Source organism: Ahaetulla prasina, chromosome 2 (genome assembly GCF_028640845.1).
Source record: "Ahaetulla prasina isolate Xishuangbanna chromosome 2, ASM2864084v1, whole genome shotgun sequence".
Classification (NCBI taxonomy): domain Eukaryota; kingdom Metazoa; phylum Chordata; class Lepidosauria; order Squamata; family Colubridae; genus Ahaetulla; species Ahaetulla prasina.
In genome coordinates, this window is record NC_080540.1 from 211657639 (window position 1) to 211669280 (window position 11642).

Here is an 11642-nt window from a genome sequence, read left to right on the forward strand (position 1 = left end):
AGCTGGCTGAGGAACCTGGGAGTTGAAGTCCACAAGTCTTAAAGGGACCAAGGTTGAGACCCTGCTCTACCTCAACTTCGTCTCATTTCAGGTGATACCTGGGAATCTCGCTTCCTGAAGGGGAGCGGGAAGAGGCGGAGGCTTTGGCCCCTTAACAAAATGGCTGTCCTGCCCTTCCTTCCCTGCCGCTCCGCGAACGTCACTTCACGAGAGCTTCCCGAGCTGAAGCGAGGGCGGGCGCGAGGGGAGCAGTTGGGCAATGCCAACGGTAAACCGCCGAACTCTGGAATGGCTCTACTCGCTGGTAAGGCGGTGCTGCTTTCTTTGCCTCCTGCCCCCCAACCCCCACCCCCAAATTTCTTTTGTTGTTTGAGGGAGCGGGACGCGGCCTCTCCCTACAAAGAAATCCCGGGGGGCGGATTTACGGGCTCAATCCCGCTGCCCAAAAGCAAGGAGCGGTGCGGACTCAGCCCCATACATTGGGAGAGGGCACTTTGTGTCTCGGAGGAAGGGGCTCTGGGACACCCCGTCCTCCACGTTTGCCGTTCAGTTGAAAGCCAGTCCCCCTCATGCTGGCTGAAGCTAAGCCTTTGTCTCCAGCCTCGCATTTACGAGCTTCTCTTTTAGCCTTTAACATGAAGTAACAGACACTTTTTAAACCAGGGGTCTCCAACCTTGTCAACTTTTAAGACTTGTGGACTTCAACTGCCAGAGTACCTCAGCCAGCTCTGAGAGTTGAAGTCCACAATACACTTGCAACTTTTAAGACACATACTAACCTAGTTGGAAAGCGGCAATGTAACCCATAAGTTTGCCACTTGGGGAGTGTTACTTAGAATCAGTGTTTTCTATTATTCAAGTGTCGGTGCCTTTTCTTGTTCGATCCCTTGCTTTCTGACGCATTGCATTACACAAACTCTGCGCTTTGTTGATTTCTGTACCCTATAAATGGCCTCCTCCTTAAAAAAAAAACTTTTTGCTTTCCTTGAATTACTTGGTGATCTGTATTTTCTGGTGGACAGAGAAGCCCTTTTCTCTCTCTCTCTCAATTTCAGGGATCAGGTTTTTATCAGCTCCACACCAAGACTTTCCATGGAAGTCTCTAGGTTGTCTAGACACAACAATACCTCCTATGCATCCCCCTCTGCCCTTGGCGTTTAACCAAGTTTCCAATTATAATAATATTGGCATTTCACATCCCCTTTTCAATCTCAATTGCTGAATGTCTATAGGGGAGTTGTATCAAGTACAAATCAGAAGCTGAGATTGAACAAAATAGATCACTAACCCACTTTAGGCCATGGCTTCTTGCCTTTCTCCTTTCTTTCCAACTTTAATCATAGATTAGGCTTTAGTTAAGTTTAAACAAATACGGGCTTTGACTTAGTCCTTTATAATAATGTTGTTTCTTCAAGCCATTTGCATGCCTGGCAACTGCCTGGCAACTGCCTGGAGAAGTCGCTGTGGCTTACATGGCAACGTTTTCAAAAACAGCTGGCTGGTTTCTCCTACTAGGGCTGAGAGAATTACTAGCCCAAGATCAACCCAGCTGGCTTCCTGCTTGAAACAGCACTAGCATTGTCTCTTTAGGGTGGGCACATTTTATGTCTGTGTTTTATCGGTAAATTTCTGGAGGATTTGAAATTTAATCCACACATTTTTCTGAATCCCTGCTGTCCATCAGTTGCAATCATTAAAAAGCCTGTCCATCCTTTCAAATTGAACTGTAAAAAATATACATTCCTGAGAGAAACAAAATAAAGTTAGGTGAAAAGACTTGTGAGCTTTGTTCTAATCTTACCCCAAACATCTGAAATAGGCATGTACTTTTTGGCTTTTTGTTAAACCACATTTACCTATTATTTTAGCCCTCAATGTGATTACATTTTGGCTTTCTTTCTTCCTTTGATTCTTGACAACTGTCTAGAGTTCCTGCCCTTTTTCTGGCAATAAAAAAGGTACTTTGCCGTGGCTTCTTTCATGGGGCTGAGAAAAAAGTGAGTGGCCTAAAATCACCCTGCTGCGCTCCATGCTTAAGGGAGGGCTAGAACTCCTAGTCTCCTGATTTCAAGACTGGTGCCTTAACCACTAGACCAAACTGGCTCCAATTCTGGCTTACTGGGATTTAAATTAGACCATTATGTACTGTAAACTATGCTTTATAATTTAGCAAATTAAATGCAAAAATCAAACTATGATTCATTCAAGAGAAGTGGTTAACATAAAACTTATTTCTGCACAGTAATCATTGTGGTTTTGGGGTGAAGGTATTAGACTAGGATGGGGGCAGTCAAGTTCTGATTGATTCTCAGCAATGGAATTTCACTATTTACTGTATCTTAAGGCGAGCCATACTCTCTCAACCTAACGGATAAAATAGAGACCCTCATGGAAACTTGAACTTCTGTGGAAAAGGCAGAATGAACATTTAATAAATAGTAGCACTATAGTACATAAGCATGCTTAGTAAGATACCCATCTCATATGATCCTGGGTTTTTGTAGGAAAGCTGCAGATTTGATTTTGGTGGTGGGGATAAAACAAATATAAAGAGAGACTTGATATATTAAATGTAAATTCATATTAAGGATATTTTGTTCTTGTCTTTCACAGATTCTTCTTGCTATTGTATTGCTTTCGTGGGGCTATGTCATTTATGCAACACGAATAGCAGCCAAATGGCAATTGAAGATGTATCCCATATAAGCCCAGATTATTTGAGACATCTCCAGAGTGGAATACCACAGAAATATACTATAACTCCACAAATAATAATCGGCAAAAACAGGAATTCTCAGCTGGAGTGGTTGAGCTGCAGGAGTCTAATTGAAGCTTCAGAAATACAGCTAAAGACAACAAAACAGCTGTGAACATCTGATACTCAGTACTATTAACATATAACTGAAAAAATATCTTTGAATATAATTTTTTTAAAAAGAATTTTACATTTTTTCCACTTTACTGCTTATTTCAATATGTTTCAGAAGAGTAAGGCTGGAAGGATTACTGCAAGTCCAGTCATTATTACGGAAAAATAACTAGATACTTTGTGCAAAAAAGTTTGGTTTGGTTTTCAAGTTAAAAATTACACTGTAATACAGTGTACAGTAATACAGAAATAAACGCCTGGATATCTATGGAAGGATTGGCAAAATATGTATATACTATCCAGTAAGAATTTGAAGTTAAAGATGTTCAAGTTATTTGATGCTATTCTGAAAAAAAATCCTCATCATACTGGTATGTTTCATTAAATATATCCACTCTACAATGTATTGTTGAAAGCCAAGATTATCGAATTAGGGACATTTTTAAAGCAATATTTAATTTTATTTAATAATAATTTATGCAAACGAAAGTGTAACTTTAGTCTATTTTTTTTGGCTTCACTTTATTATATCAATTAAAAGAATTGTTTTTTGAGTGTATCAATTGAGTGCTTGATAGCCAATCTTTAACATTTTGAATTTACTTGTCTAATTTCATCTGCAGCTTCTATAAAATCCAAAATCAGTTACTAAATCAGGAGTAACTAATAGATTCAATGGAAGTGTCAGTATCTGCAAAACACCAAAAAGTTGTCCCCAAACTACCGACCAATTAATCTGTAAGTATTATCAGTTAGTTGTATGTAAAATATCTGTGTGGCAGGGCAATAATTTGACTTTTGGCCAGAGCATTCTGTTTTACCTTCAGCCTTTACTGGGCAGGAAAACTCCAAAACTAATCTAGGTTTATAACCAGCATTAGTTGATCCTTGATCCACATTTAACCTGATTTTAAAAATGTGGGCATAAATTATGATCTACATATCTTCTTTTCTTGATGTCAAAATAATGTGAACACGTATCTTGGGGGTCACTGCAGTAGCCAAGGGCACCTGCTTTAAAAAAAATCCAAATCTTAGTGACCAGGCAAGGATGCATCCTGGCTCCATTATTGTTTAATTTCTATATTAATAAACTTGGTGCTTATTTACATTATCTTCTATAAATTTTGACTGTTTTATGCAGATGATGGATAATTCTAAAACTCCTGTCCTCATTTAGCAATCACAATTGGGACAGATAACTTAGTTGTTAAATGAGAAGGTTGCTAATTGAAATGGTGATTGTGCTTAAGTTCTTATTTTGGCTTTCCTTTGTTTTACAGACCTGTGAATGTTGTAAATGAGAGGATTTGTCGCACTTTTTCATTGCTGTCATAACTGAATTGTTGCTGCACAAGGCAGATGCCAAACAAGAACTACCTGTAAATCTACCTGTAGATTTAGGAAGTGGTATATGCTCTTGCTATCTCCTGTGACAATCTCTTGTTGCAGATTAATGACAATACCAAAATAATGCTATTTACTAACAAGCACAAGAGGGTAAATTATCACAAAGTGATCAGAGTTTACTACAGGTAACCTGATCCAGAAGTATATCAGACAATGATTATTTGATAAAGAAACTGAGGCCCGTTTCATTCTATTGATATCTTCTTAGAAAACCAGGTATTCAGTTATAAGGCTGTTGGAGACCTTAATTTGATTTTAATGCCTCTAGAATTAAAAGAAATGAATGGCATTTCATGACTTAATAGTCATATGAAGTTTCTAGTTGGGGGACCTACATAGTACACTAATCTAGTAAAGACCAACCATGCCCTTGTGGTATAAGTTCTTTTATCTGGATAAATGGTAATGTATAACATCTTAACCCAAATGAGAAATATTAGGCTACTGATAATTTGTGCATACATTACTTTTAACAAATCAGTTCTGGGTTTAACTTTTAAACTGAAATAAGCATATAACAATAACTAAACCAAATCTGATCAGGGCAAGTTTTATTTTTTAATCTTTTGGGGTGGGGGCCTTATATCATGATATGGGATTGACCTACACTGTTATCATTTAATGAATAAAATATATAAATAGAGAACAAAGCCCATACCTTTCTAAAACTGAAGACGTTATCTAGTCAGATAATGAAACAGGCAAACAACCAACCAAACTCAGAAAGCTCCAAGGACTCTAAGATCACATTTTAATTAATTTATTTCATAAAATGAGTTATTCCTTATGCCTTACAACAAAGTTAGAAACAATATTAAACAATAACTATTAAAACATTAAAAACTATAAAAATTAAGGCCTTTTCATCCAGCCATATAATGTAATCAATAAGCAGAAAGACACCCTAGATATTCGTTAACATACACAGCAAAAAATTGTAACTAAGAGGAAAAATAAAGACTTTAGTAATACTTAACATAGTCCTTGATGTATGACCCTATTGGAACCTGTCCATTAGGGTTGTAAATCAAAAATGTCGTAAAATGAAACAGACTCAATTTTACAACATTTTAATTTATTAAAATTAAATTTCATAAAACAAGTTCTTCTTTATGCATTATAACAAAGATCAAAACAATAGTAAACAAGTAATTATTATAAAAACATTCTTCATAACTTCCTCTTTTACCGCTTCAGGAGTCAAAGGAGATACAAATTCTGGTTCTTGTTCTTGTTCTTCTGGTTGCTTCAACCATTGTTAATCAAAAATTAAAAACCAAGGCCTTTTTATATAAAGCTATATAATGTAAACAAGATGTATAAGGACATTAAATATTGGTTAAACTACAAAGCAAAAACTTGTAACAAAGAGGAAAAAATAAGGTTTCTAAGAATATTTAACAAAGAATATATAGTAATTTAAGGCGCTTTTCTTGCTTTAGTCACTCTTTTTTCATTCCTCTTGGATCTTCTTTTCTGAGGAGAGGCATTCATTATTCTTATGATTGGCAGCACCATCTCTGGAACCTGCAGAGGAGGGTGTTGCAGATCTACTAGCATCTGTGGCACTAAAGCTGCACAGTTGGATAGGCTGCTCTTTCTTCTAGTGCTACTTCCATGTTATGGCAGAGTCTTCTCCATTTGGCTCAATCCAGTGCATCTTCAGGGGCGACACCCACGTATTTCATATCCTCTTTGATGCAATCTATCCCCCTTTTCTTGGGTCTACCACAGAGTTGCCAGCCATCAGGATCCAGATGCATGGCTGTCCTCGTTACTAAGTTTTTACCTCGTAATGGTTTTACAGTCAACAACAGAGTTGTCAAAAGAATCACAATTGTCACCATTCACTTCTATATTTGCTGGTTGTGACATCTGTAACCCAGTTATGTTTGCAGAAGGGTATTCATCAGCGCTTCCAGAGGTGTCTCAGTAGATGGAGAAGCATGAATTTGCCCTAAATTGAAATAAGATGGGCCTGGTGTTTCGTCATCCCAGGGTGCCTGGCCTGTGTCACTTCTGAAAGCGATGTTCAGGTACTTGGGTTTCAGTTTCATCTGGAGATATTGTAATAATAGAAGACTCAGTTGCTTCCTTCTTTACCTGCTGGAGCTGGACAATCGTAATTTGTCTGCTCATCATATGCATCTATAGTAAAAGGACATAAAGTTGATAAACTCATATAGTGTTCCTTACTTTGGAATAAGAAAAGTTGTAATTGATTAGCACATGCCTGGCTTTCTAGATCAAACTTAATTAAATTATGCATCACTTTACGTTGTACAATATTATAAGAGAGCCATGAATACCCAACGGGACTGTAAGCTCGCTTTAAAACCATGGAAGCAGCCTTTAAAGCCAGGCAGTATTCCTATAGAAAATGATGTCCCTATAATCCCCACTACTGGCGCACTCCCATCTGTGGACCTAACACAGGATGGTGATGCAGAGCTATGATTCAGATGTGTTTCTTTTTATCACACCTTGTATTAGGGATCGTTCCTTCATAAATAATTTCAACACTTGGGCTTCTTGACCGCTTTTTCTTCTTTTCTTGTTGAGTCTCAACTTCTGTCTGCAATGTTAGCTACTTTTCCACAGTCAGCCTGGGGCTTTGGTAAAGATTTCTTCAGAGGCTTTAGGCTTTCTCTTGTAGACCCAAGTTTCCTTGCTACTTCTCTGGTACAATACTCAGACTTTAATGGCTTTTTAATCCAATATTTTAGTTGATGCATTCTTTCAAATCATCAAGAGTCAACAGGACAACCTTACTAGACTTAATTAAATTAGAATTAAATTAATTTTTCTTCAAGCTTAGTAATAACAGTAACCATTAATCCTATTTATTAGTTCTGGATATTTAAAAACAGTCCCTTTTAATAATTTAAACAATACAGCCAAAAAACAAAAACAAGTAGATGCAAGCATTTCGTATTGACTCATCAGTACTTACATTACAATAAGACAGTTAAAATCAGCCTCACATAGTTCTGGATATATTTATGATGGTCTCCTCACTAAAGCTTTAGTGTGAGTAGCCAGTTCAAAGTGGTTTACCTAAATGAAGAAACTTTGACTTCTTTGGCTAGGTATTCCATTTTGTTTTATTTATCTTTTAATGTTTCTAAGTTGTCTAAGACCTATCAATAACCAAAATAAAGTACTTTGTTGTTGGATTCAGTATCTATACATGATTAGTGACTGCATTAAAACCATCCCAGCTAGCAATGCCTTTCCAATAACCCCACATTAGCCCAAAATCATTATGTCTCTTATTATCCATTTTGAATCACATCCCACTGTTGTTGAAGGCACTTCTGAATTGAAAAGTTTAGCTATTGACTTCACCATTGTCCTGGGGACACCCAATTGAGGGTTTCTTTCATGTCCCCAGCAGAAGCTGGAGTGAAGGATGAAAGCTCACCCCATCTCACAGCAGCACTCGGGTCTCGAATGAGGGCTTGCTAACCTGCAATGCAAGCCACTGTGCTGAATTATATATTCATTTATATAGGAAACAAGTTTTTTGGTTTTATTTTAATTTAAAATGTTGTATTTGCTGCAGACTTGGGGCCAAATCAAACAAACAATTTACATTTTTGGAGCCTTACTTCTATTAACAAATTTAATTTAAACCACATATAAAATAAAATATATTGTTACAAAACACTTTAAACAAAATTCACTCTGGGTTTTTGGGTAGTGATTTGTTCTCTGAGCTTACCATTTAGCTCCCGAATGTTTTATTACCAAACTAGATAATATCTTCAGCGGGACTTTGGGTGAAGTGTCTTGTTCCGCTTCTCTCTTGTTTATATAGGTCTTGTGTGGTCAGTAGGTCATGTGAATGGCTTGGTGCAAAATTCAGCTGGTGAGGGGGCGGTTGGTTCCATTGTTGATTGTGAACAGTCCTGTTTTTTATAGGTGGTTCTAAATCAATGTGTTTGTTGATGGATCCATTTGTATAGTACTAGACTTCGATGAATTCCCATATATGATGAGTTTTAGCATGGCTAATGATTCTGGCTTTGTCCCAGTTGAAATGGGACTTTGTATATTGTCGACGTGGCTCAAGATCAGGGACTTCTGGTCATGCCCGTTGACTGTCAGCTGGTGTTCATGAATTCTGGTTTTTAATTGTCATCCTGTTTGTCTGACATAGAAAAAGAATATTTTAAAATAGTTACAAAAGCAATTATAGCACTTCGGTCATCAAGTCAGCACCAACAATCCTCCACAAAGCAGCAATGAGAAACAACCATACCAGCTGCAAAATCCTTGGCTCTTGATTGGCCATGTGACCAGAGGGAGAAAAAAAACCATGCTTTTTTGACATTTTTTTATGGTTTTTGTTTCTTATTGGTAAAACAAGTTATTGTTTATGCCTTATGGCAAAGTTAGAAACAATAGTAAACCAATAACAATTATTATTAAACATTACAAACAACTGTGTTCCCCAAAAAACATTATAAACTACTGTGTTTCCCCAATTATTAAACATTACAAACTACTGTTTCTTGTAACCAGAAAATAAGCCCTAGCATGATTTTTGCATGGTTAACATAAGCCAGGGGTCTCCAACCTTGGTCCCTTTAAGACTTGTGGACTTCAACTCCCAAAGTCCCTCAGCCAGCAAAGCTGGCTGAGGAACTCTGGGAGTTGAAGTCCACAAGTCTTAAAGGGACCAAGGTTGGAGACCCCTGACATAAACCATGTCCCCAAAATAAGCCCCAGTTAAGGTTGACATCCGGGTGGTGGTGGCTGTGGGTGGGTATGGTCAGCACCGGAGGTGTCCGGTAGCAGCCATAGCCCGCACAGCGCAGGTGAGTTGATTACCTATCCAAGCAGCAAGTGGAAGCAGAGCCGGGAGGGAAGGTAGATGATCCGGATATGTTGTGTGGGCAGCCTGAAAGCTGAGAATTGGTAGATGGAGCAGGCGGATGGCTCGTCTTCATGCAGTGGCAGCGGAGGCAGGCAATCGCGATGTACTATGCGGCCCGCAGGCAAGCCAAGAGACAGTGGGGCGAAGTGGCCACGGGCAGCTCATCTTTGCGTCACTCGGCTTGCCTGCGGCGCATCAGGATTACCTACCATCTCCCCACGCCCTGGCCTCCGTCTATTGCTTGGACAGGTAATCAACTCACCTGTGCTGTGTAGGCTGTGCAGCTCGAATGCACCAGGGGGCCAGCACGCTGCAGCTGGACAGTTGGCCCTTGCACGCTCGCCACCTCTTCTGCGTGCATTAGGGGTGGGGCGCCCAGCTGGGCTGATCACCCTGATATTGTGTTTCCCCAAAAATAAGCCCTAATGTGTCTTTTGGAGCAAATATCTATCTATCTATCTATCTATCTATCTATCTATCTATCTATCTATCTATCTATCTATCTATCTATCTATCTATCTATCTATCTATCTATCTATCTATCTATCTAGGATCTTAATTTGGAGAAACACAGTATAAAAACCAAGGCCTTTTCTTAACAGAAGATGGAGAGGAATTGGTAGGATTTTTATGAGACTTCATTCTTGTTTCTTTTTGTCATACCTTGTTGTATCAGTGACTTTCCAAACTTCATAAATACTTTCAACACTTGGGCTTTTTGATTGTTTTTTCTTCTTGAATCTCCACTGGAGAGTGCCTGTCTGTATTGCTAGCAGCTTTCCCACAAATGGCCTAATGCTTTGGTAAGGATGTCTTTAGAGCATTGCTTTGTCTTAGAGAAGAGGTTTCTTTGTTATCTCTTTGGATCCTCTTCTAGTAATTGCATTTTATATTTTGTTTTCCTATATATCTTTCCAGAATGTCCTCTATCAGGATGCCTGGCAGTTCCTGATCTACTGTTAGATCGACTTCTTGATCTGCTGCCAAACTGCTTCTTGATTAGTTTCTTAATCTATGTCTTTCATAAGGCTGATTTTCCATATCAACTCTGAAATATCGATTATTTATTCATTCAGAAGATTGCTACATTCTGTAATCTGGGCTTGTAGACTGCCTGCAATACTGTGCTCCAGCCTGAACAGTAAATTTCTCTTTTTAAAAAATAAGATATTCAAGGATATTTTCCCATTTTTTCTCAATTATATGCTATTAGTGTTAAGTATCAGAATACTAAATCTGTACTTCTGAAGCTTCAATGTTGCTACTGCAGTTTAGCCACTCTGGTATGGAATGCAGGTTTTTGCAGATTATTATTTATGGTATTATAGAATGTGCTTGTATTTCTGTGGTATTCCACTCTGGAGGTGTCTTAAATATTCTGGGCTTGTGTGGGATACATCTCCTTCAATTGCCATTTGGCTGCTATTCGGGTTGCGTAAATGACGTAGCCCCACGAAAGCAATACAGTAGCAAGAAGAATCTGAAAGAAAAGAACAAAATATCCTTAATATGAATTTACATTTGATATATCAAGCCTCTCTTTATACTTGTCTTATCCCCACCACAAAATCAAATCTACAACTTTCCTACAAGAACCCTGGGGCTGAAGAGGGTCATATGAGATGGGTCTCTTACAGTGGTGGGTTGCTACCGGTTCTCCCCGGTTTGGGAGAGCTGGTAGCGGAAATCTTGATATGAGAACGAACCAGTTTGCTCCTAAGGTTATCTGGGCCCTCCCACCCACCCCCACACTATACCTACCTTTATTCCTTTGTTTTTAGCTCAGCTATAAGGCGCAGCAGAGGGGATTGCCATGCCTCAGCTGTTTTTTCACTCAATGCGCTTGCGCGAAATGCAAGTTTTGATTGCACGCAAAGCACGCGGGCAATGCAAACCGGTGGTAAAACTGGTTAGAACCCACCACTGGTGTCTTACTAAGATTGCTTATGTACTGTAGTGCTACTATTTATTAAACGTTCATTCTGCCTTTTCCACAGAAGTTCAAGAATTTCCATGAGGGTCTCTATTTTATACCTGTTAGGTTGAGACAGTATGGCTGGCCTTAAGACATACTGTGAAAATCCATAGCTGAAAATGAATCAGAACGTGACCCTCCCCATCCTAGTCCAATACCTTCACCCCAACACCACAGTGATTTTTGTGCGAAAATAAGTTTTATGTCAACCACTTTTCTTGAATGAATCATGGTTTGCTTGATGCATTTAATTTGCTAACTTATAAAGCATAGTTTACAGTACATAATGGTCTAATTTAAATCCCAGTAAGCCAGAATTGCAGCCAGTTTGGTCTAATGGTTAAGGCACCAGTCTGAAAATCAGAAGAGTATGAGTTCTAGTCCTGCCTTAGACATGTAGCCAGCTGGGTGATTTTAGGCCACTCACTTTCTGGCAGCCCTACAAAGGAGGCCACGGCAAACTGCCTCTAAAATAGTGATAGGAAAACTGCAAACAAGATGGGAAA

At 38.7% G+C, this 11642-nt stretch overlaps 2 protein-coding genes and 1 long non-coding RNA gene across 4 annotated transcripts in view; 2 read left to right on the forward strand and 1 right to left on the reverse strand.

Annotated features, from left to right (window-relative positions):
- Positions 1-250: 250 nt before the first annotated feature.
- SMIM27 (small integral membrane protein 27) lies at positions 251-5854 on the forward strand. Its single transcript, XM_058167178.1, has 4 exons — positions 251-304; positions 2614-3240; positions 3493-3607; positions 4153-5854. The coding sequence occupies exons 1-2, from the start codon at positions 260-262 to the stop codon at positions 2704-2706; spliced, it is 138 nt and encodes a 45-aa protein (XP_058023161.1). The 5' UTR covers positions 251-259; the 3' UTR covers positions 2707-3240; positions 3493-3607; positions 4153-5854.
- RIGI (RNA sensor RIG-I) overlaps positions 3218-11642 on the forward strand; it is a 54062-nt gene continuing 45637 nt past the window's right edge. Inside the window, exons 1-2 of the mRNA XM_058167176.1 lie at positions 3218-3240; positions 3493-3607. The gene's annotated coding sequence lies outside the window, so the exon portion shown is untranslated. The remainder of the gene's footprint in view (positions 3241-3492; positions 3608-11642) is intronic.
- Positions 5072-11633, reverse strand: LOC131190146 (uncharacterized). 2 transcript variants are annotated; one of them, XR_009153234.1, is made up of 3 exons: positions 9825-11616; positions 8004-8432; positions 5072-6427 (listed from the first exon to the last, which is right to left on the reverse strand). It is a non-coding gene; the product is annotated as an uncharacterized LOC131190146 (long non-coding RNA). The 2 variants fall into 2 exon arrangements; XR_009153235.1 differs by lacking the exon at positions 5072-6427 and having other exon boundaries at positions 7772-8432; positions 9825-11633.

What these genes read in the sequence shown, in the direction of transcription:
- SMIM27 (XM_058167178.1), top strand. Translation starts at nt 260, where the DNA reads ATGCCAACGGTAAACCGCCGAACTCTGGAATGGCTCTACTCGCTG. An exon ending in TGGAATGGCTCTACTCGCTG is followed by an intron (nt 305 to 2,613) that starts GTAAGGCGGTGC and finishes TGTCTTTCACAG; the next exon opens with ATTCTTCTTGCTATTGTATT.